Source organism: Sorex araneus, chromosome 11, assembly GCF_027595985.1.
Source record: "Sorex araneus isolate mSorAra2 chromosome 11, mSorAra2.pri, whole genome shotgun sequence".
NCBI lineage: Eukaryota > Metazoa > Chordata > Mammalia > Eulipotyphla > Soricidae > Sorex > Sorex araneus.
The window spans coordinates 25,323,622-25,346,613 of NC_073312.1; the positions used below are offsets into that span (position 1 = coordinate 25,323,622).

General features: G+C 44.4%; 1 protein-coding gene across 2 annotated transcripts in view; it reads left to right on the plus strand.

Annotated features, from left to right (window-relative positions):
- The window catches only part of FBXW4 (F-box and WD repeat domain containing 4), an 89,734-nt gene that overhangs the window by 13,781 nt on the left and 52,961 nt on the right, over positions 1–22,992 (plus strand). For both annotated transcript variants that reach the window (XM_055119565.1, XM_055119566.1), the window contains exons 2-5: positions 3,254–3,349; positions 6,250–6,435; positions 7,277–7,409; positions 13,402–13,496. In XM_055119565.1, coding sequence (XP_054975540.1) covers positions 3,254–3,349; positions 6,250–6,435; positions 7,277–7,409; positions 13,402–13,496 — 510 coding nt within the window. The remainder of the gene's footprint in view (positions 1–3,253; positions 3,350–6,249; positions 6,436–7,276; positions 7,410–13,401; positions 13,497–22,992) is intronic.

The window sequence follows — 22,992 nt, forward strand, 5'->3', positions numbered from 1 at the left end:
TGAGACAAAGGCAGGTTGATGCTGGCGGCAATAGGTGAAGGTGTGGATGTATGACTGAAGGTAGAAGAGGTGAGCTTGCGGGAGCCCGTTGGCCTATGAAAATGGGGTTAAATGAGTAAAGTAAGTTGACATTTGAAGACCTTTCAAGAGAGTAGATGATATAGACATTCCTTATACATTACCATGGAGGCATGTTCCCTATAGCTTCCCCCCTAGGGCATGGGGCTATTCCATTTTCTCTTCACTTAAAGGTGTAAGCAAATTTAATGCAATGTTTTAAAAAATTAATTAAAGAAAGACCAACTTGGGGCTGGAGCCTTGCACACAGCTGACCCAGGTTTGACTTTCCAGCACCCCATATGTCCCCTGAGTCCACCAGGAGTGATCCCACAGCACAGAGTAAGCTCTACTTCTGCCTCTACAAAACATGCCTCTCCATCTCTTCTTTAGACTGAACCTACCGTAATAGGCACTGTTAACTTCTCATGGTAAGCCCAGAGTAAACTCTGAGCACCTCTCGGTGTGGTCCCCAAATTAAACAACCCCCCCCCATACCCTAAGTATACTGAGACCTTTGGAGGGTTTAATCTAATGCAAATATAAATAAAGGGAGACCAGAGAGGTATTGCAGGGGTTAATGGACTTGCCTTGCATGCAGCTCACTCGCTGTTCAGTCCCTGCCATGACTGCTTCCTGAGCACAGAACCAGGAATAAGACCTGAGCACCACTGGATGTGTCCCTGAAAGACACATACACATATGTATATGAAGGGTTAGAACTTTTTTTGTCTTGGGCTGTTTAAATACTTGTAGATTAAAGTAAAATATTGTTGGTCAAAACCTGTTGGACACAGGCAGTATGGGGGGAGGGATCTTCTTACTGGAGAACAAGAAGATCAAAGATCAAAGAAATCAGGAGACTGTAAAGTTAAAATTCCAGGACCTCCAACCATCATTTTGCATTGTTTTGTCCTGCCCTTCTTAGCGTAGTGCCCCTTAAGATGGCCTTATTCTATACATTGGGCAGAATTTCCCGAATTCCTAAGTCAGCAGGAAATTATACTGATGAAAATCATGCCAGTCATGCAGGTAGGCAGCATCAGTGGCATTAGGGAAAATAAAACTTCAAGATGCGGCAGGGAAGGGCAATGTTTTTTTGATCCAGGAGTTGTTTTTTTTTTTTTTTTTGATCTTACAGACTATGCAAGTTTAAGATCTTTCCCAAGTACCCACGTTTCCCTCATTGCCTTCAGCTATCCTTCCCTCCCCAGCCCACCCCCCACCCTCCCCCCGACTTTAGGTTTATTTATTTGCTTTTTGGTTGAGGATGTGAATGAGGAGAGGTGAAATGAAAGGGAACTCTAGATAACTGCCTAGATTAATTTCTGTCCCCTGGACTCACTTGTTGCCAAGATTTTAAGGGGCCTGATAGTTTACCATGGGTGCATGTTGTATTGTTTTTGTTTAAAATAGGTCATGCGCCTAGGAATGCAGTCAAAGTATAATGGTGACTAAGTGCCGGAAAGCTCAGAGAGGGGGGCCCAAGTGGAAAAAGAGCCTGAGGCAAGAGAAGAAGGGCTGGGAAAATGGAAGTTCCACTAGGCCCACAGTTCAGGTTAGAGATTCCTCCTTGCATTAATAGCCATGCAAGAGGTTTATTTACAGGGCACAAATAATTTTTAGGGGAAGTGGGGGCCCCATTTGTTCCTGGTAGCTATTGTAGAGACCAATCAGAGAACATTTTGAGATGAAAGCAGGGATCCTGATTGAACTCCCAGGGACTCTTGCTCCTGTCTCCTTAGACACTCCTGCTGCCTTGTTCTGGGACCTGCTTTGACTGAACTGTGATGGCCCCACAGAAGGTTTTTTTTTTTTTTTTTTTTAATTCCTCCTGATTTTTCACATGCTGAAGCCAGTAAAAATACAGATGGGATTTGGCTTTTAGTTAGGGAAACTAAGCATCAAAGAGGATTGAATGAACAAAAGGGATTAAAAAAAAAAAAAGCTAATTTGTAACCATGTTACTCCAACTAGAATTAAAAAAGGAAAAGGAAAAACTCAAGTAGCAAGCCTGTGGAATGGTTTTAGGAGGTGCAGGTTGTTTGGCGGGACTCAGGCAGGTGTCGTGACTTTGATGCTGGCCACGGGAGAGGATGCCTGCACCTGCTGTTTGGAGAGTTGATGGCTTCGGCTGTAAAAGCGTGCTTGGGATAGGCCTGTGGGGGAATGCTTTGACCCTTAGTAAAGTGTTCTAGAATGGCAGTTAAGTGACCAGAGGGTAAGAGGTGTGCTCTCCTCCCAATTCCGAAATACACAGGTTCTGTCCCCTTTGTGTTCTTCTATGGTCTGGATGTCCAATTTTATAATTTGACCTTCACCTATTGACTTTTCAGGCAGACAGGTTAATAAGGACAAGTGATCTCTCATGTGTCTGGGAGAAATTTGCAGGGAAGGCTTGATAGGTAGGGGACTGAGAGACAGCTCCCTGGACTGAGTGCATTTGACTTTGCATGCGGGAGACCTGGGTTTGATTCCCTGGCATCATAGCTCCTTGAGCACCAAGCAGGCAGTATTCTCCTAACCACAACCCTGTGCGACTTCTCCCCTAAAGATTTTATAGAGAATCTAATTTTTCCCATGAAGATTTTATTGGCCTAAGAGTTAGTACAGCAGGTAGAGCATTTTCCTTGCATGCTGCTGCCTTGGTCTTATCCCCAGCAGTCCATATGGTTCCCTGAGCTCACCAGGAGTGCTCCCTGTGTTCTAAGTACATCGTCAGCAGTAAGGCCTGAGCACCACCCCGGCATGACACCCTCCCGCCAAAAGTGTAGCACTTAGCCTGAACATGCCTGTTATCATTGACTCTAGCAGTGTTTCCCAAAGTAAGTGATACCTTTCCCCAGTACCTTCCTCCACCCCCTGGGGTCACTGCATCTATCTAGAGAGATTTTGACTAAATTATTTTTCCTGAAAAGGAAGGCCAAATTAATTTGGAGACCTCTGGACTTCAAGTGATCTGAACTACAGGTCTGGCCCTAGGATATATTGCTTTGGCATCATTATAGACACTTTTTTTGGCTTTCATAGTTTCCTAATATGGAGAGAGAAGAGTTACTCTTTTTTTATTTCCTAACTCCTTTGCATATAAGAAACAGTATGTATGTTCTTGAGAGCTGACACAGTAGGGCCCTGGCATTTTCTCTGGTTGACAACAAGCTGTAATGATGAGATTGTCTGTTCTGTCTTGACATAGGATGGCAAGTATCCCAGTGAAGGAACGGGTGAAGGTGTCTCAGAACTGGAGGTTGGGGCGCTGCCGAGAGGGGATTCTGCTGAAGTGGAAGTGCAGGTGAGTGCTCTCTTAGTTCTTTTAAAGATAAGAAAGCCCTGCCGAGAGTGGAAAATCTGAACCTAGCTACAACATGTGTCTGCCTTGGGTGGTATGGCCCAGGTGATCCTTTAAACATGACAAAAAAGGTGTTATCAGAGGGACAATCTTTCCATATTTTTAAAAAAGGCATTATGGACAAATACAGAATGATCTCACTTATATTGGATGTAAAGAAACATAGTTAGGGAGTGAAAAAATGGCCAAAGGCAACAGGACTGAGAACTGGTCTACAGAGCTGAGTTTACCACAGTAGGGGAGGATGGGGCATGGGGTAGGGTAGGGTAAGGGAGACACAGAGACAGTGGTAGAGGGAAGAGGATACTTTGGTGGTGATATGGTATTGTCACATCATATGCATGAAGCCCTCATTAATAGTATTATAAGTCAAGGTGACTTGAAGAGTACTTTATTTGAGCAGATTCCATATTTTTATGATTGTAAATAAAGTATTTATTATAAAAAGTGACAAAACTGAAAAGTAAAAAAAAAAAAACCCTTATCTTTAATCCTACCATCAGCAGTAACCTCTGTTAGTACACCGCGTTCAAAGAAATAAGTGAAATCACTATTTCAGCTTAGTTTGTTTTATAGTTTTTAAATTTTCTCTCTCGGAAGTAATATCTTCACTCTTGGCTTCTGAAATAGATAGGGAACATTATAATTCTTCATTTCAGGTTGGCCTCTGCTTGTGCTGATTGATGTAGGCAGGCTCCTTTGTTGATGACCTTTCTCTCTTGCTTATGTTCACCCAGTTTCTGCGACTTCCACCCACACCATTTTAATTTTGTGGCAGTGATAGTAGCACTGGTAAATAAATAATAAAGGGAAGAAAGGTGCATTTGTAATGTGAAAGGCGTTATTCTATTCTCTGCTTACCACTTAGTGGCAGACAGATGAGTTTATTTCTCTATCAAGCTTTGGTCCTGACATCTTTTTTGATCTGGTTTTGAGCAGTTTGACAAATAAACACACAAAAACAGTTACTGGACTGGGATTCTCCACTGTTACCTGGCATGAACTTGGTTTCTTGTCCTAGGCAAATAACTGGTACCAGACGACTCTAAACACATGAATTCCAATTCCTTCTGCTTTTTGCCCGCTTGAGTGTGCCGAAAACCCATAGAAGAGGATGTTGAAGAGGAATGTGAAGAATGACTTAGAATGCAGCATCTGTACATGCTCTACACTGTGTCACTCTAACCTACACTCTATATGTTTCTTATACACACGCTTGTAAAAGCCTCACGAGAAGGAACTCAGTTCCTACAAAGTCCAAGCTGCATTTAATGACCCGACAAGTCAATTTGCAGAACTTTTCCACATTCCCATGACGCTTGTATTAAGGAGTCTGGGGGAAGAAACAGAGCCCAGTTTTTTCAGTCTTGGCAGTGGGAGATAGTATCTCTGCAAATGGGGATGAATCAGCTGTCCTTAAAATTTGCTGGAGGTCTGGTGGTTCTGGAACTCTCTTGGTAGATCGAGTAGGACACACTGTTCAGCTCTGTCCTGGGCAAGGAGCTTAGGCTTTACCTGAGAGCACAGTGCGTTGCAGTCCTTTTGATTGGAAGGCTTACTCCACGCCATGGAGTTGGCCTGTGGTGTCTGACTTTATTCCTCCTGCTAGATTGTAGAGGGAATATTTGTGTGTCACAGCCCATGGTGCTTAGGGTTTAGTGCTCAGGGGATCATTTGCAGTGCCGGTGATTAAAAACAGGGTCAGGTGTGTGCAAAGGCAAGTGCCTAACATTGAAGAAATATTTCAATATTTGTGGATTTCTCTTACCTGCTGCCTACAAAAGGTGACTATCTCTGTAACTGCTGAGCTGTGGTAGATTGCTCTGGGGCGGTGTTTCTCCTCTGCCAGACTTACCTTCTGATAAAAAAGGTAGATACCCCCACGAGGATATAGGCATTTAATCAGTACATTAACATCCTTTCTTAAGTAGTTTTATTCCTTTCCCTTATAAATGTCCCTTGGCTGTAGTAGGTAGAACCAGGGAATGGAGCTTACCAAGGCTCATGTTTCTCTACCATATCTTAATTGTCTGTTAGAGAAGAATACATGGGAGTCTTCGAACCTCTAAATTTGCCATTTTCACTTAAGATCAGTGAGAATGCAGAATGAAAGCAAGTTACTTCATCTGACTGAAAAGTTTCTTTTTAACCCAATCATTGAATTTACTAAGGTTTACTTAGCTACAAAAAGTCTTGCTTGCAAGTGATTCAAGACTTAAGCACTCCCCAGTTAAAAGTGACATGTAAGGGGTCAAAAGGCTAGAGTGCATGCTCTGCATGTAGGAGTCCAGGTTGCAATTCTTGACTCCAAATAGCCCTCTTAGCACTACTAGGAATGACCTCTCAGCACTGAGTCAGCAGTAACCTCCTCCCTCTTAGCACTTAGGGGTGTAATCCAAAAACCAAAATGATTTAAGAGAGGGGGGGGTATTTATCCTTTTAATTCTAATTATTTTTTTCTTTTTCTTTTTTGCTTTTTGGGTCACATCTGGCAGTGTACAGGGGTTACTCCTGGCTTTGCACTCAGGAATTACTCCTGGAAGTACTCAGGGGACCATATGGGATGCTGGGAATCGAACCTGGGTTGGCCGAGTGCAAGGCAAATGCTCTACCCGCTGTGCTATCGCTCCAGCCCCTAATTCTAATTCTTTTTAAAAAGAAAATCCAGAGAAAATTAGGGCACCATGAAACTGAGAGTTTTCTAGTGGTAGGTGATTTTGATGGAAACTTGGTGTTGTAAGTTATCTTGCTGAGTTGGGGCTTGCTCAGCCACTGCAAAGATTGGAGTTGATTTTTTTATGCTGTATCTTATAACATTCAAATTTTGCTTTTCATTTCTGCAGTCAGATGCCCTGGATGCAGCTAGAAGGTGATTCTCTGTACATATCCCAAGCTAATTTCATATTGGCCTATCAGTTCCGCCCGGATGGTGCCAGCTTGAACCGTCGGCCCATGGGAGTCTTTGCTGGACATGATGAGGATGTTTGCCACTTTGTGCTGGCCAACTCACATATTATCAGTGCAGGAGGGTGAGTACTACAGGTCCTGACTTCTACTTACTTCCTTAGTATTCTTTTGTTTTTTGGTCCCTAGTTTTTGGACCATCCCCTATTTTGCTCATGGCTTCTTCCTGGCTCTACTCAGGGACCGCTCCTGCAGGTGCTTGCTTAGCTGAATTATATGTGTTGCCAGGGATAGTACTTGGGTTGACCAAGTCAAGTACTATACTGTCTCTCTGGCCATACTTCCTTTTTTTTTTTTTTGCCACTTCCACCAGTGCTCAGGGCTTACTTCTAGCTCTGTTCTCAGGGGTCACTCCTGACAGTGCTCAAGAAACCGTATGGGATGCCAGGGATGGACTCATAATGAGTGCCAGGGATGAACCCAGGTCAGCCTTGTACTAGGCAAGTTCCTAATCCCTGTCTTATCTTTTCCATTTCTACTTCCTTAGTATATTCTTGAGGGAGCCTTTGCCTGTCGTTTTGTCTCTGACTTTCTGTCTCAACTTCAAAGAGATCAGAAAGAATATGGGAAGGAGTAGTGTTTTTTCCCCCATCTTCATCTAAAGCATAGGTATTTGTCAGTGGTAAAATATGGAGGGTTAACCTGAGGGGGGAAAATAGAGAGTCTTCAATGAAATGTGAAGCAGAGTTTGATACTAACAGGGGGAAATTTGTTTTGTCTCACAGCTCAGTTCGCCCTAACTGACCTGAAGGAGTAAAGGTATTTAGATACTCAGCAACTTACTGGGCTGAATTACCCGATGCAAATTTGAACATCAGTGGAGATTTGGGTTGTTTCTGTAGATATTTCCCCTTCCTGCAGCGTGAATAATTGGCTGTTGGGGTGGGCTCCTTGTTTCTCTTCTAGAGATGGGAAGATTGGCATTCATAAGATTCATAGCACCTTCACTGTCAAGTACTCGGCTCATGAACAGGAGGTGAACTGTGTGGACTGCAAAGGGGGCATCATTGTGAGTGGCTCCAGGGACAGGACGGCCAAGGTGAGGTGTTCTTCCCCTTACATAGGTACTCCTTTCTGTCTATAGGGAGTGGGTTGAGAGAGGGTGGTTAGGGCCTCGAATCTTAGGATTGGCTGCGAGCACTGGGTGAGAGCGGGGAGGGGTACAACACAATAAAGGACTCACTTATGTGCCTCTGGCATGCAGCTTACCATGCCAGGCTGTGTCTCTGCCAGCTGGACTGGGAAATGAGTGGACGGTGGCTGGGAAACTTGCCACTCACTTGAAATGTGGCGTGAACGCCAAAGCAGAGGGCCTGGCCAGCTTTTCCTCCCTGAGCTGAGCTTTCTCAAGTTGTGGGTTAAGTTCTAACCCCAATATTTTATTTTAAAATCTCTCTCTTTTTGCTTGCTCTCTGTTTAGGGAGGTTAATTTTTCACCACCTGTTTATAAGCAATCAAGCTGATAATTAAAATGTGCTTTTCCTGCTTCTCTGGAGAGTTATGTGGTCAGTAAGCAAAAGAAAGATGATGAGGGAAGGGTGTTGATTGTTGTGTCTTGGCCAGATTGTCTGGTCAACAGTCAGACATCTGCCAAGGCATACTAGAATGAGGCTGATAAGTTGCATAACTCCTGCTTTATGGGTTTTGCTCATCCATGTCTGGGTCAGGCAGGTGCCCACCCACGAGATGGAGAAGACCCTCTTTCTCCATCCCTCTGTTGGCAGCCTTAGGCAGACCCATACATGCCTGGTCCACTGGGTCCACGCTGGGAATGTTAATGACAATTTAGTTGATGGTGCAGAAGGCCTGATGTATCTCGTGTATTTGTTTCTCAGCATCTGGAGACTCCATGATGCTAATAAGAGCAAAATGCTTGTTTGTGTCAGCAAATGGACCTCTAGACACATAGGGAGGGGACTCAGGAGAGGGAAAACGAAATTTTTTTTCTCACTAACTTTACTGACAATCTGTACCCAATGGCAATTACTCCATCATGTAAAAATGTTGCTAATCTATGTAAAAAGGAAGGAATAAACATGTTTCTCTCTACTATTTTCTTCCCTACACTTTGTATTCTTTCAGAGAGGCATAAACGTCATCTTAGGTAGTCTGAGAAAAATCCAAAAATTGTTTAGGACCAATACAGGCATTGAAATTCCTGTCAGGTACTCCCAGTTCTCCCACCACATACCTTCTTTAGCTTTTCTAATTTTCTTTTCTTTTTCTTCCTGGGCTATTCCTGATGGTGCTCAAGGATCAAACTGGGGTCAGCACATGCAAGTCAAGCATCTTACTTATACCTTGTACTATCTCTCTGGCCCTTGGCCGTGTACCATATCTTGCAGAGAGATTGGTGTTGTTCTATAGCTTTATAGCATATAACTTGCTCTATATCTTATAAATCAGTTTGCCTGAAAACCCTTTTAGCATGTGTGACCTGGATCTTCCTATCTCATCTCATTCTGGCACCTTCTTGTCATGGCCTCAAGCTTACCCTTGACTTCTTTTTCTTCTGTGCCACCGTGTGCTCTGATATCCAGAGCACCATAAAACAACTTTCTGGATATTGGTAACAGTTTGAAGGTTGGCAGTGTTATTTGGGATTTTGAAATTAGTTTCATATTTTGTTTGTTTTTTGGCCATAATGCCTTGGGATTATGGCCCAAGAATTTGATTGGGACTTACTCCTGGCTCTGTGTTCAGCAGTGACCCCTGGCAGTACATAGAGGGCCATATGTGGTGCTGGGGATTTGAACCAGGCTTTGCAGGGTGAAAAGCATTTAGTTTTATGTTTCATGTACTGACTCAGTCCTATTTAGTGACTTAGATTTTTTTGAACAATAAAATAGGTACTTATTGGGGACATTGGGGATTGGGGTATGGTTTGGACCAAAACTCGTAGTCCTTTGGCGCAATTCTAAACTCTGTGCTTAGGGATCATTCCTGGTGGTGTTCAAGAGACCTTCTGGTGCCAGGGATCAAACTGGCACTGACCACATATGAAACAAGTCCCTTTGACCACATATGAAACTGTGTCCCTGGCCCAAAGTAGGTTCCTGTGATTCTAAAAATTACCACCTTACGGGGCAAAGAGGTAGTACAGTGGGGAGGGTGTTTGCTTTTCATGCAGCTGATCTGGGATCTCCAGCATTCCGTATGTCCCCTGAGCACTGCCAGCAGTGATTCCTGAGCACAGAGCCAGGAGTAACCCCTGAGCACCACCAGGTGTAACTCCAAACCCAAAACTAACTAACTAACTAAATAAATATCACTGTAGTACATCATTTTCCTTTGGAGGGTTTTTTTATAGTTATCTTCGGGCACCCTAAGGACCACCAAACCAGCTCATTTTGTCCCTGAATTTCTAGGTGCTGGTTGTTTCCTTTATATCTGTTATGTTTTCTTTTAGTTGACTGCATCTTCTTGGCTCATTTCTACATTATCTATAGTTAACTTTTCTAATTGACTCTTCATTTATTTTCATTGGAACTTGCTACTCTTCATGCTTTTATACATATGCATGAATCTTCTAAAGAACTTAGTCATCTTTGCCTGTGAACATCTATAGCCTGTTTTCTGGAAGTTTGCCAGATATGTACTGTTTAGGAAAGAGATTTCTTTTATTGGGGCAAAGGGAACTGGAACATTTTCTCTGCAAAGTTTTTGAGTTAGGGGGGCTGGAACGATAGCATGGTGGGTAGGGCGTTTGCCTTGCGAGCGGCCAACCCAGGTTCGATTCCCAGCATCCCATATGGTCCCCTGAGCACCTCCAGGAGTAATTCCTGAGTGCAAAGCCAGGAGTAACCCCTGTGCATCGCCAGATGTGACCCAAAAAGCAAAAAAAGAAAAGTTTCTGAGCTAGGGCTACCCATTGAGACCTCCTTTCCCTTCTCCCAGCTCTAATTTCGAACTTACTGTGACTTAGCTTGGAGTGCCTCCCTGGGTGGGCTTTAGTGAGACTGGTTTTATCCTGAGATGTAGCCTATTAGGCTGGGACTGGGCATTCCTTCTTTTCTTCCACTTTTCTCTATTCTTTCATCAATTCATACAGGTGCTCTAGTACATGAACTTTAGGGTATAAAGCACAGGAGTTCTTCAAAGTGCGGAAGATAGAGCCTCCTTCCTTAAAGGGGAGTGAGACATGTGTGCAGTGATGCTGAGGGTGGGAAGATGTGTCTGGGGCTGTCAAGGGAAAGGCCAAAAGTTCAGACTGTAAAGACCACGTGTGGATAGAAGGAGAGACTTTATAAAGGAGGAAGCATTTGGTATTGGTTTCTCATCTCCTTATTTTTTAGTGTGTGGTTTTGCTTATTTATTTTGTAACAATATTGTGTTTAGTTAGAGTCCCTGTGTTAATTCAGCCTCCAGGATAATTTCTTCCCACAAAGTGAGTCTCATATTTTATTTTATTTATTTATTTTTTTTGCTTTTTTTGGGTCACACCTGGCGATGCACAGGGGTTACTCCTGGCTCTGCTCTCAGGAATTACTCCTGGCGGTGCTCAGGGGGCCATATGGGATGCTGGGATTTGAACCTGGGTTGGACACATGCAAGGCAGACGCCCTACCCGCTGTGCTATCGCTCCAGCCCCAGAGTCTCATATTTTAGATGCGAATACTCACTGTTATACCTACCATATTTCACGTGATTTTCCATTTCTTTTTTGTTTTTGGGCCACACCTAACGGTGCTCAGGGCTTACTCCTGGCTGTGTCCTCAGGGTGGGCTTGAGGGACCTGGGGATGGAACCTGTGTTGTGCAAGGCAAGTGCCCTACCCCTTGTACTATTGCTCTGGCTCTTTATTTTCCATTTTAATTAAAAATTATATATGGAATCTTTAATGCCTTCACAATGGACTCACCATAACTTAGCTGCCATTTTCCTGTTTGTGGATGTTATATAGTAAGAACCACTAAGAACACACACCATGATGAATTGTGTGCTGCAGTGCAGGTGCTTTATGCCTGTCTTTATTCTTACACCCTGCAGCCCTCAGAGGTAGGTACTATTTCCCTTTTTACACATGAAGAAACCGAGGCTAAGCCACTTTGGAACATCCTGAAGATCAAAGATAAATAACTAGGAATTAAATTCAGTTTTATCTGATTCTGAAGTTCAGACATGCTCTTTTCACAGTTGCAGGCTTCAGAAAATATTTACACCATTTATGTTTTTCTTTGTTTTGGGATTATTTTCATAGTAAAGACTCTCAGCAGTAAAAATGCTGAGTCCGGTGCTTTAGTCATTTTTAAGGGTCTTGATATATAATATTAATCTGTTTTGTAAAGGGACTGTATGAATGTTCATTCTCCATTGAGTTAGATTTTCTCCAAATTGTTTGGATTTGATCATGAGGGTAGAGATGTGATCAGCATGCGCTTGTTTCTAGTGGACAGTATCCCGCAGGAGCAGGCCAGGAAAACCACTCTTCAGAGACCGTGTTTAGAATTGGCAGTATATTTCCTGAACCACTTCTGGGGATCAGGAGCTGTGTTTGGTGGCTTGCACGATTTAGGAATTCACCCTTGTTTCATGTGGTGATGGGGGAAGAGCACAGGAGGCTTGTTCAGGGGATGAGACTTGTGAATTCCGGTCTAGGACTATTCCCTAGACTTTGTGATTAGAGTACTCATGTCTCATATCCCAGACAAGAACTTGCCTCCTGGGGATTTTGCATTAGAAAAACGACAAACCTCACTTCCAAATTGGGACTAACTAAAAGAGAACTTAAGAAGTGCATCTAGTTATTACTGACTGTATCTGGAAGAGTCGGGATCCTGGTACTCCAGGAAAGTTGTAGTAGTTTTTTCTCTTTCTTCTCTCTTTTTTTTTTTTCACTCTCTTTACCCAGGATCTTCTTTTCCTTGTTTTCTTTTCCTAATGTTGGGAAAAGTAGCTCATACCCTCCTTCCCACACAAGATCTAAAGTACTTTCTCCTTTTGTAGGGGAAGAGATACACGTGACCCCACAAAGGCAGGACCACCCTCTATCACTTAAGGTCCAGGAATGTTAAAGTTTTTCCATGTAAGGTCCTGATTATGTTTTGTGTGTTCCCCTTATAGCACTATAGGGACCTTGAGAGGTCATTGATCCCTCGGGCTGCCTCAAGATTTCTCCTTGGCTGCTGTCTGTGGACAGCTCTGTATATTTGAGGTTTACTTTCTGTTTGGTTAGAGGCTTATTTCCCTATGTCATCTGGGGTAGGGTAAGGTGAGGGGGGCCTTGTGCCTAATGGGAGATTTCTAAATGCACTGACTGCTGAGAGGGCTCTGTGAGTGTTGATTAGAGTTAAGCCCAGAGTGGCTGCTAATGTACATTCCTGACTGATAGGGACCAGATAGTCTGCTCCCAGCAATATTTTTAACCTGTAGGAGATATGGAAGCTTAAAAGAGTTAAGCTTTTCTGCTACTTTTGGTGATGCTAGGTGCTAAATTCCCTGCTGACATGAATAGCATTGAATCCTGAGCATTATCAACAAATAAACAACAACACACCACCTTTCCTTGAAGTCTTTTTTCTTCTTCTTTTCTCTCCTTCTTTTGTAACTTTCTTACTACTTCTCTTATTCTGCTCTAATTTGCTCTCTGTCCCCCCCCCCACCCGTGCTGTTCCTTGACCGTCTTTGTTCTCCTTACTCTCCCCCCCACTTAGTAAAATTTTGGTGTGAAAGGGAAGAATCCACAATCATGGAGAGGTTGCTGAGAGAGGGGAACTCCCTCTACCAACTCTTCTAGTCAGATTTTATCTGAAGAATATGGGACTTCGAATACCCCAGTGTAATCTTGGTTGGTAAGAAATGGCTATCACGTGGAAGTTGGAGAAGATGGCCAGGACTGAGAGCTAGTGGTAGGCTAAGCAGAGTTTAGAGAAGGCCCTCCGCCTTACCTTGAACTCTATTTAGGACAGAAAGGAGTCTTTGCTTCCTTGCACAGTGGGGACAGTGGTGCCATCTGCCATATCTTCTTCCCGAAACCCCCTTATGTCTCTCCCAGGCAGTGTCAACTAGAGCATCTCCTCTCTTATTTCCAGGTATGGCCTCTGGCCTCAGGACGGCTGGGGCAGTGCTTACACACCATTCAGACTGAAGATCGAGTTTGGTCCATTGCTATCAGCCCATTGCTCAGGTAAGGGAGAGGTTTTATGAATATGATTTTATCCTGTATAATGAGGCTTTTATTCTATGAGCTTTAGGTAGGTTAGAAAACCTCCTGCTTCTGTTTTGTGGGTTGCTTTGAGTGACTCTCCTGGAGATTTTGTAACTCTGCCCAGAGACTAGTGGTTTGTAGCTCACTTCATATATGTGTGGTTTGAGATACTCTTCTATGGCTAATTTTCTAAGGATCTAACCACAGAAATCTGAAGGAAAAGATTATGTTAGAATGTAAATGAGTCCAGTTATTAGAAGAGTGTCCCTTCTTGAGCAGATGTCTCTGGGATTGCTTCCAAACAAGAGGTCTCTCAGAGCCCCTGGGATGATAGCGGCAACCTCCTCTCACAACTCACATCTGTAGTTCATTTCCCTTGGGAAGCATCCTCTGGAGTCTACCTTATCAAGGGGGTCATTGTGACAGTTATAAGGGCCCAGGTCCAATCACTGTCTCATCCAAAAGCACTTAGGTGAGAATGGATTCAGTGAGACTGTATTGGAGATGCTAAAGATTTGATCTTGGCTTTAGACCTGCCTTTGGCTTGGCTGCTGTTTTTCTAGCTGTACCTATGAAGGAGTTGAGTTTTGTGTCCTGACTTCTGCTTTCTCGGTTCCTTTGACAAGGCCAAGCCTCTTCAGTAGAGTGCACAAATGCCCTCTCTCTCTCTGAACCTGCCCTGCCACAGGATTTACCAAGAGTCTTTCCCCACTTCCCTCCCTCTCCACTCTCCACCCAAATGATCAATGAAAATGCAGCAGGGCTGCCAGTCTTCAACACTGGTTTTAAGTCTGTCGCTTGTTTTATGAGGGAGTTGGTCTCCCCTCTGCTCAGCCCCCTTCAGCCCCCTTCTCCTCATCACTTGAAGCCTTTGCCCCTCCTCCTGCTTCTTCCACAACTCCCTTTCAAATTTTTTTCTTCCTGAAGAATTACAGCCGATTAGCCACGTCATTAATTCTTCAATTTGATGGCTGATATAGCAGGACCTGAAACACATTGCTGACCTCAGAGAATGGAGACCCGGTTCCTTCGCATATTGACGATGGGAGAAGTTAATTAAAATTCCACAGAGCGGAGGTGTCGGCTAACCTATAAACCTGTCGCTGTTTAGAACAAATCATTCTAGCAATCCTAGGAAAGAGGGAAGGAGAGACCAGCAGGGAGTAGAGAGGCCTAAGTGTGTGGGAGCAGAGGATAGAAAATGGAGCCATCAGGCCTTGTCCCCTCTTTACATCCTTCCCGATGCTGCCCTTTTAAAGCCACTTGGCCAGGCTTGGGCTTGTTTTAGGTAGGAGAGCAAGATTGCCTGTGGGAGGGGACAGGTGTGTTGGTGAGTTTTGTCTTGGTCCTGTGGACTTCTGCTAACTTCAGGAAGCAGTGCGGCTGTAGTGGGAGTACGCGGTAGAGGATTAGAGACGGTCCATGTGTTTCCAGTACTTGAATTTGGGCCAAAGAACATAGACAAACTTTGTTCCCTGTTCCCTGTCAATCCACTACTTCAGCCTCTGCCTCTAGAATGTATCGGCGACCTCTTACAGAACAGAGCCCAGCTGTAACTGAAGATTGTGTCAGTAAAAGAAGTTGATACCAGAGGCTGCCCTGGTTACGAAGCATTTCAGATCATAGGAAACTGAGTTTGGGTGTCTTGGGCCAACATAAGGAAGAACTTGACATTTTAATATTACTGGTGCTATTCTCTGACTGTGGCAGCTAATATTTACCAGTCTTCTGCTGCATGAAGACCTTTGGTTAAATCCTTGACTTCCACATCTTTGAAAACTTGGGTCTTTTGTTTTTGTTTCTGGGCCAACTCAGCTGTGTTCAGGGCTTACTCCTAGTGGGGCTCAGGGAACCCATAACTGGTGCCAGGGTTTGAACCAGAGTCAGCTGTGTGCAAGGCAAGGGCCTTACACTCTGTACTCACTCTCTCTCTCTCTCTCTCTCTCTCTCTCTCTTCTCTCTCTGGCCCACTAAAAACCTCGTGTAGTGTTTTTTGTTTTTTGTTTTTTTTTTTACATTCATCTTCAGGTCTTGTCCTCTTGTGTGTTTTCATAATCCTAAGGATGATTCTTGTGGTCTCTTTTGGCTTGTTATAGCTCTCCTGACACATAGTTAGGGGGTCTTTTCCCTAACTCTGTAGATGATATCTTGAACTCTTTTTTAAAAAAAGGTTTATCTTTGGGATTATCTAACACTGGAAGATAATATAAGTATATGCTTGTATTATTACTAGCCCTTTTTTTTCTTTTATTTTTGATGATGCAGTTAAAGGAGTGGGCACACCCAGAAATGCTTAGGGGGGGTCCACTGAGCCCTGCCTGGAGATATCTGAGTGTAGAGTCAGGAGTAAGCCCTGAGCACCACTGGGTGTGGCCCCAAATTTTTTTTAAATAAAGTTATACAACCCCTTATATTATGTTAATTAAGCTACATCTATGTATAAGCCACTGGTGGTCCATGCCAGAATCAGTGTATTGAGAAGCTAGGTTCTAGGGCTGGTACTCCTGGTATTTCTGACAGTTTCCCACTCCCCCACTCCCTTACATAGCTAGAAGAAATCTAGACAGTTTGTAGACCTTATCTCATTCATCTTCTCAATCTCTTCTATATAAAATAATCTATCATAGCTGCACATTCTACTTGCTTTTGATGCTGGGGCTTTTCTGATATATGTGTGTGTGTGTGTGTGTGTGTGTGTGTGTGTGTGTGTGTGTGTGTGTGTGTATACATATACATTGTCACCATCACTGTCATCCCGTTGCTCACTGATTTGCTCAAGCGGGCACCAGTAATGTCTTCATGGTGAGACTTGTTGTTACTGTTGTTGGCATATCAAATACACCACGGATAGCTTGCCAGGCTCTGCCATGCAGTCAAGATACTCTCGGTAGCTTGCCAGGCTCTCTGAGAGGGGTGGAAGAATCAAACCTGGGTCGGTCAGCATGCAAGGCAAACGTCCTACCTGCTGTGCTATTTCTCAACATGGGAAACCTCACCTGGCCCGGACACCGACAGGATTGACAGATTGATAGCTCTTTCTCAATTCTGTGGTGATGGTGCATGGCTGTTCTTAGTTGGTGGAGCGATTTGTCTGGTTAATTTGTCTGGTTTTAATTCCGATACATATACACACAAATACATACACACACACACACACACACACACATACACACACACACACACATATATTGATTAGTGTTCGTTTGGTTTTGGTTTGGTTTTGGGGTCACATCCAACTATGGTAAGGACTTACTCCTGGCTGGGGCACCATATGGGATGCTGGTGGATTGAACCCGTGTTTGCTCCATGCAAGGAAAGTACCCTACCCGCTGTACTATCTCTCTAGCCCCTATGTTTTATGTTTACATTTAGACCCATATGATTGGACACATGAGATTGTAAGCCCTAGCCTCCATCTGAAGTGATTCATGATTGAGAGAAAGCAGGTTTTTGTCCTGTGCCCACATATTGCCATTTTTCCTTCCATGACCTTGATTTCTTGATTCTGAGCAGTCCTGGAAGATGATTTTGAATACTAGTTGTCTTAGAGTTGTGTTTAGGTACTCAAAACACATAAGGAAAACTAAGAGACTCCACTGGAAGGCAGCAGGCAAGAACCTTTCTCTTTACATGGTCTCTTTCTCTGATATCCATATCTTGTTTTTAAGATTTATGGGCTGTAGATGCTGCCCTCCTTCTTGCAGAGGACGCCCAGCTGTTTGATGACTATTAGAAGGATGGACTGACATGGAATAGGGGTGAGATGCCAGAGGCAAGCTTGGACTCTAAGGCATATGTCTGAATGTGATGTTGGGGCTGAAATACATATGGCCCAATTGGTAATTCTCAGACATACAAACCCTCTGAGGTTACATGTGAAGAAATTGTGTATGTTTTGTTTTGGGGGCACACCCAGTGGTGCTCAGGGGTTATACTCAGTGATGCTTGGAGGACCATACAGTGCTAGGTGATGAACCTGGAGCTCAAGCATGCAAAGCATGTGCCCCAGTCTTTGGAGCAGTTTTTTTAGTTCATAGTATCTTTTACTGACATAAAAATTCTAGTTGAATACTAAGAATTAATAAGTACTCAAGAGTGAGAGAATGAAAAATATTTAAAGTAGTGATTAGGTAGTTTAGTAGCAAAAAGCCTCTCTTGCAGGTATAAGATCGTGAGTTCTAGCTGAGTGCAGTACTGGTGGCCCTGCCATTTGGGGTCTAGACGTCACAGTCAGGTGTGTGGTTTGTACTACAAACTGGTATGTGAGCACCAGGACCATGTGTGTGTACCCCTTGGTCATTGGTAACAACAACAAAAAGGGATGGGGAATTACATTTTATTATGTTTTTAGATTTCATATATATACTTTTTGGTTTGGGGGCCATACCCAGTGGTGCTCAGGGCTTACTCCTGCCCTTAGGAATCATTTCTGGTGGTGCTTGGAGGACCATAGGGAGTGATGGGGATAGAACTGGCATCTGCTACATGCAAAGCAAAAACCCTACCCATTGTACTATCTCTCTGGCCCTGGGAATGACATTTAAAAAAAAAAAAGATTAAATACTCAAAAAAAAAGTTTAATACTCGGTTTCATTCTTGTCATTTTCCATCTCTTCCTTTCTCACGTCTTTCCCCTTTACTCCTGTGTATTTACTGAACTTTCTATGTGCTCTAAGCAACTGACTCAGCAAGGGGATAAATGGATGCATAGATGTAATGGTTGCCAACCAAATGCTTGAAATTAGGTTGAGTGGGAAGTGGGCTACCATTCTCCTCTGGCTCAGAGAGAAATTGTGGGCTCAGGGAAGAGCAATACAGGATTCATTTGGAATAAGCCAAAAGGAGCAACAGCTAATTCTCAGGCCTACCCTATTGCCATATCCTTTGGTGCAGAAGAAGGGCCACAAGGCATTAGTATTTTGGACAGTGGAGGTGGTCTTTGAAAAGCCCTATGAGGACCAGGGATATTCTGGTTACTTGTTTGTTTTGGTTTTTCTGCCATACCCAACAGTTCTGAAAGCTTAATCCTGGCTCCTGGTGGTTCTCAGGGGACTGTTGGTGCCAGGGATCAAACCCAGGTCAGCTGTGTGCAAAGCAAACGCCCTACCCACTGTATTGTTGCTCTGGCTCAGGGACATTCTCTCTTTCTAGGGATGAAGGTAGGATGGAGGGGAGGAGAAGGCTGTAGGAATGGAGGCATGGGCTGACTCGGGAGTTGTGAAAGCTGGTACCACTCCATGCTTATTGCCTTTCTGGAAGGAGGTGCTCAGCAGAATCCTCCCTCCCTCTCTGACCACACTGCTGTCACGAGTCAGGGAGGCTTCCCAGGACATTTGGGTTTTAATTCCTCTCTCTTTTCTGTCATTAGGAAAATATACCATGGTATAGGTGTAGAAACTTGACATAGCTGTGTTATTAAATATGCAGTGTAATTTTGTGTAACTTTGCTCACAGTGATGGCCTGTTGGTGTTGGTGGTGGGTGGGATTTGTCTAAGTCTGCATGAAATATACCAATTCAAATTTGTAAAGTGAGTTGTAGTCTCTGGGGGGTTTTGATGGAGGAGTTGCCCCTTCTTGTTTCATTTCTCCCAGGCGTGAGGGAGAGTCTGGAAGGGAAGCAGTTGCTGTGCCCTGTTTGGAGAGGGGGTGAGTTTTGGGGGAAGAGGGGAGGGTTTGTTCCCAGTGGCTACAGGGTATACTGTGTGTTGTGTGTGGTAGATGTATAATCACCAGCCTGTTGAAATGCACCTTTCTTCAGTGAGAAGTAATTGCATCTGGGGCTTTCTCTGACTGAGAGGTTTGAATGATTGGGAAAAGAGGCAGTGAATGTTTGGCTTGAATTCTTTGGTTCCCAGTAGTTCAGCACTCCCTTGCCTCTAGGCTTCATAGCGCAGTGTTTTTAGGGGAAGACCAACCAGAAGTCAGGGTTGTACCTCTTTTTGTATTTTTCTGGTTGGTCTGGAGAGATGGGCCTTGAAGGACATGCATAAATTTGATAACCTGAAGAGAGATTGTTGATATATGACTTTGTCATATTTCATATTAACTGAGTCTCCTGATGTTTTGGTCCATGGCTGATTTGAAGGTATGTTTACTCCATCTTCTCTGGGTTGGGACAGAGGGAAGCCTCTTCTGGGGTTTGTCTAGAGAAAGGAGACCTAGGTAGGGAGTACTTTGGCTTCCCCCTTCCCAGCTTTTGAGCACACAGGAGGGGACATCTTGCATTTGCTGCCTGTGGATGAGAGTCCCAGGCACGAGAACACCATCAGGGGCTGGAGGCTGGCACGGCTGGAATGGCTGCTATGGTGCTTGGAGCAAGAGGGAACATCTAGGGGCTGGAGTGATTGCCTTGCACGCAGCCGACCCAGGTTCGATTCCCAGCATCCCATATGATCCCCTGAGCACCGCCAGGAGTAATTCTTGAGTGCAGAGCCAGGAGTAACCCCTGTGCATTGCCAGGCGTGATCCAAAAAGCAAAAAAAAAAGGAAGGAACATCTAGGTAGTGCTCCATGCCCCACTGCCTTGGTCTGAAATGACCTAAGATTAGAAAGAGATCAGTGTGGGGGTAGAATTGAGTTGGAATCTGGTGCTGTTGAATTTCAGAGTGGTGCCCACCCTGAGCCAAGCCTCTCTGGTGGGTATATTCATCAGTTGCAGGAAGAAGTGCCACAGGGGTGGGTTTAACTTCCTCAAGACCCTGGATCTTTGCCACTACCAAGGACAGGATGGGCTCTGAGCTGCTGGCCAGAGACCAGAATCCAACCAGCCCCATCTGGACCAGAACCCATTTAGGGGAGCCACTCCTTCCCTGGTCAGCAAGGTTGGCCCAGTCAGTGAGAGCTGATTAAACCCTAGAAACAGGCTGCTGCAGGTCGAATAATGTAGGTAGAGTCCATGCGTCTTAGAGTTTAAATTCTTCCTTTCTCCTGGTTCTGTCTTTGTCTCTCTGACTCTTTTCCCCATGCCCTCTCTTTCCCCACCCAATCTCCCTTTCTCTCTCTTCATACTTCAGTCTTACTGTGAACAGTGTAAGCAGCAGGAATTATTAGATCTAACTATTAGATCTAATAGTGGCGGCAAGACACACAAGTGACATGGGTAAATTGGCGTGCCTCCTTTTCAGATTAGGAGGACCAGCATCTTTCTCTTCCCACTGCCTGTACTTCCCCATAGACTCCGGGTTCCACCTGCCCCACTATTTCTTGTCTTCCCTCACAGGAAGAGAGAAGGTAATTGTCTTGCTTTAGCTGCACTGACTTTTCTAGATTGTGTGTGCAGTGTGCCTGTGTTTTTCCACCTTTGATCACTGTTCTGCCGACAGATAATTTAGCAATCATCCCAAGGTGGAAGCATGAAGTTAATGTTAAAATTAGGTGGGTTTTTTCCCCTACTCTTTAAACTTCAGTGGGTGATGAGGCAGAGAGGGAGGGTGAAGGGGAGCCATAAATTCTGTGGCTGGTATAGCTGCTCTCTGAGCAGCCGGGAAGCCTCTGATGTCTCCACAGCACTTTCATTAACATTTAAATTAAGGGTTTGTTTTCCAGTCTGTTTTATAGGCAGGGACCTTTCATGGCCTGTCACATGCAGCAGCACCCCTCCACCCCCCATCCCCCCAACTTCCAAGCAAGTGTGTAATTGTAGCTACTGCTCTGTCCTAAGCTGGGTTGCAGCTGGAGTTCAAAAGGAATTCTGGAGAGGAGATGGAGCTCTGGAGCTCCAAGGTGTAACTGTCAGCAATGGGTGGTTTTCCTTAGAAAAAGGCACTGTAGGGGCCGGAGCGATAGTACATCGGGTAGGGTGTTTGCTTTTCTGGCCAGTCAACCTGGTATTAATCTCCAGCATCCTGTATGATACCTTGAGCCCACCAGGAATAATTCCTGAGTGCAGAGCAAGGAGTAAACCCTGAGCATGCTGGGTGTGGCCCCCAAAAGCCAAATAAATAAATTTAAAAAATCAATAAATAAAGTCAAGGGTACTGTAGAGGAGTGCTTTCCCTTCTTTTTTTTTTTTTTTTTGCTTTTTGGGTCACACCCAGCGATGCACAGGAGTTACTCCTGGTTCTACACTCAGGGGACCATATGGGATGCTGGGATTTGAACCTGGGTCAGCCTGGGTCGGCCGCGTGCAAGGCAGGCCCCCTACCTGCTGTGCTATTGCTCCAGCCCCTCCCTTCTTATCTGACCTGTGCCTTCCTCTGCTCTTGCAAGTGACACACACTGCAATCTCTGACCCTTTTCTTCCTTGAGACCATGGGCACAGTTGGGCAGGGCAGGGTGCATCCATCCTAGAGGTTCCTGCTTGCTTACATCACAAAATAGGGCCTGGGACAGCTCTTTGTAAGACACAAACCTTCGTGCTGGGGCTGGAGTGATAGTACAATGGGTAGGGTGTTTGCCTTGCACGCAGCAGACCCGGTTTGGTTCATTAACTCTGGCATCACAGAAAAGCCTCTTCACAAACAAACAAACAAACAAACAAACAGAACCTTCAGGCCTGTTTTCTCTCTTTGATTTTTTTTTTTTGCCTCAAGAATAATTCCTCCTGGGGCTGGAGAGATAGTACAATGGGTAGGGCACTTGCCTTATATATGGCCAGCCCAGGTTCGATCCCCTGACATCTCATATGATCCCTCAAGCACCACCAGGATTCCCGGGTGCAAAGCCCAGAGTAGCCCCTGAGCATAGCTGGATGTGCTCCCGCCTCAAAAGCAAAAACAAAGCAAAACAAAAACCTCCTCCTACTCTGAGAGCAGCAATGGTTATGAAAGTTGTTGCCGTATGAGAAGACTTTTGTTTGTTTGGGGGTCACACCTGACTTGTGCTCAGGGATTTTTTCTACTCTACACTCAGGGATTGTTCCTGGCAGTGCTCGAGGGAACCATATGGGGTCTAGGGATCAAACCCAGGTTGTTCACATGTAGGCAAGGAAGTGTCTTACCTGTACTCTTGCTCCAGCTCCCTATCTGAGAAGAATCTGTAATAGGGTCCTTTGACCTAAAAATGCCTTCCAGCATAGACAGATATGGGTCTAAGCATCAGGCTTTGTCTCTAGTTCTCAGTGTGCGTGTGTTTGGATAGCTTACTGACTCAGGAGATCATTTGAGGAAAGTGTCATTGAGGAAGTCATGGAGGTCCTTGCATTCAGAGGGAGGTCTCCTGCCCCTCAGAGTGCATTGGTGTTTAAGCTCCCTTTCACATAATTGTAGCTGGTAGTATTTGTGGATGTTTTGAAAGGTATTTCTATTCCAGTCTCTCTCTTTTCCATGAGCCTCCTGTTGACTTGTTGGTGATGAAAAGGTGTAGCAAACACATACAAGACCTCTCATAGCTTTGTAGGCTCTGAAGAAGGTCTGAGTTCGATTTCTTATCTAGATAGAGATGGAAAGGGCACTGAGGTCTTTCTATTGCTGAGCCCAAGAATTTTCTTTCAGAGTTGACTTACTCCTTGAGTCATTACATTCCCTGTCCCTTTCT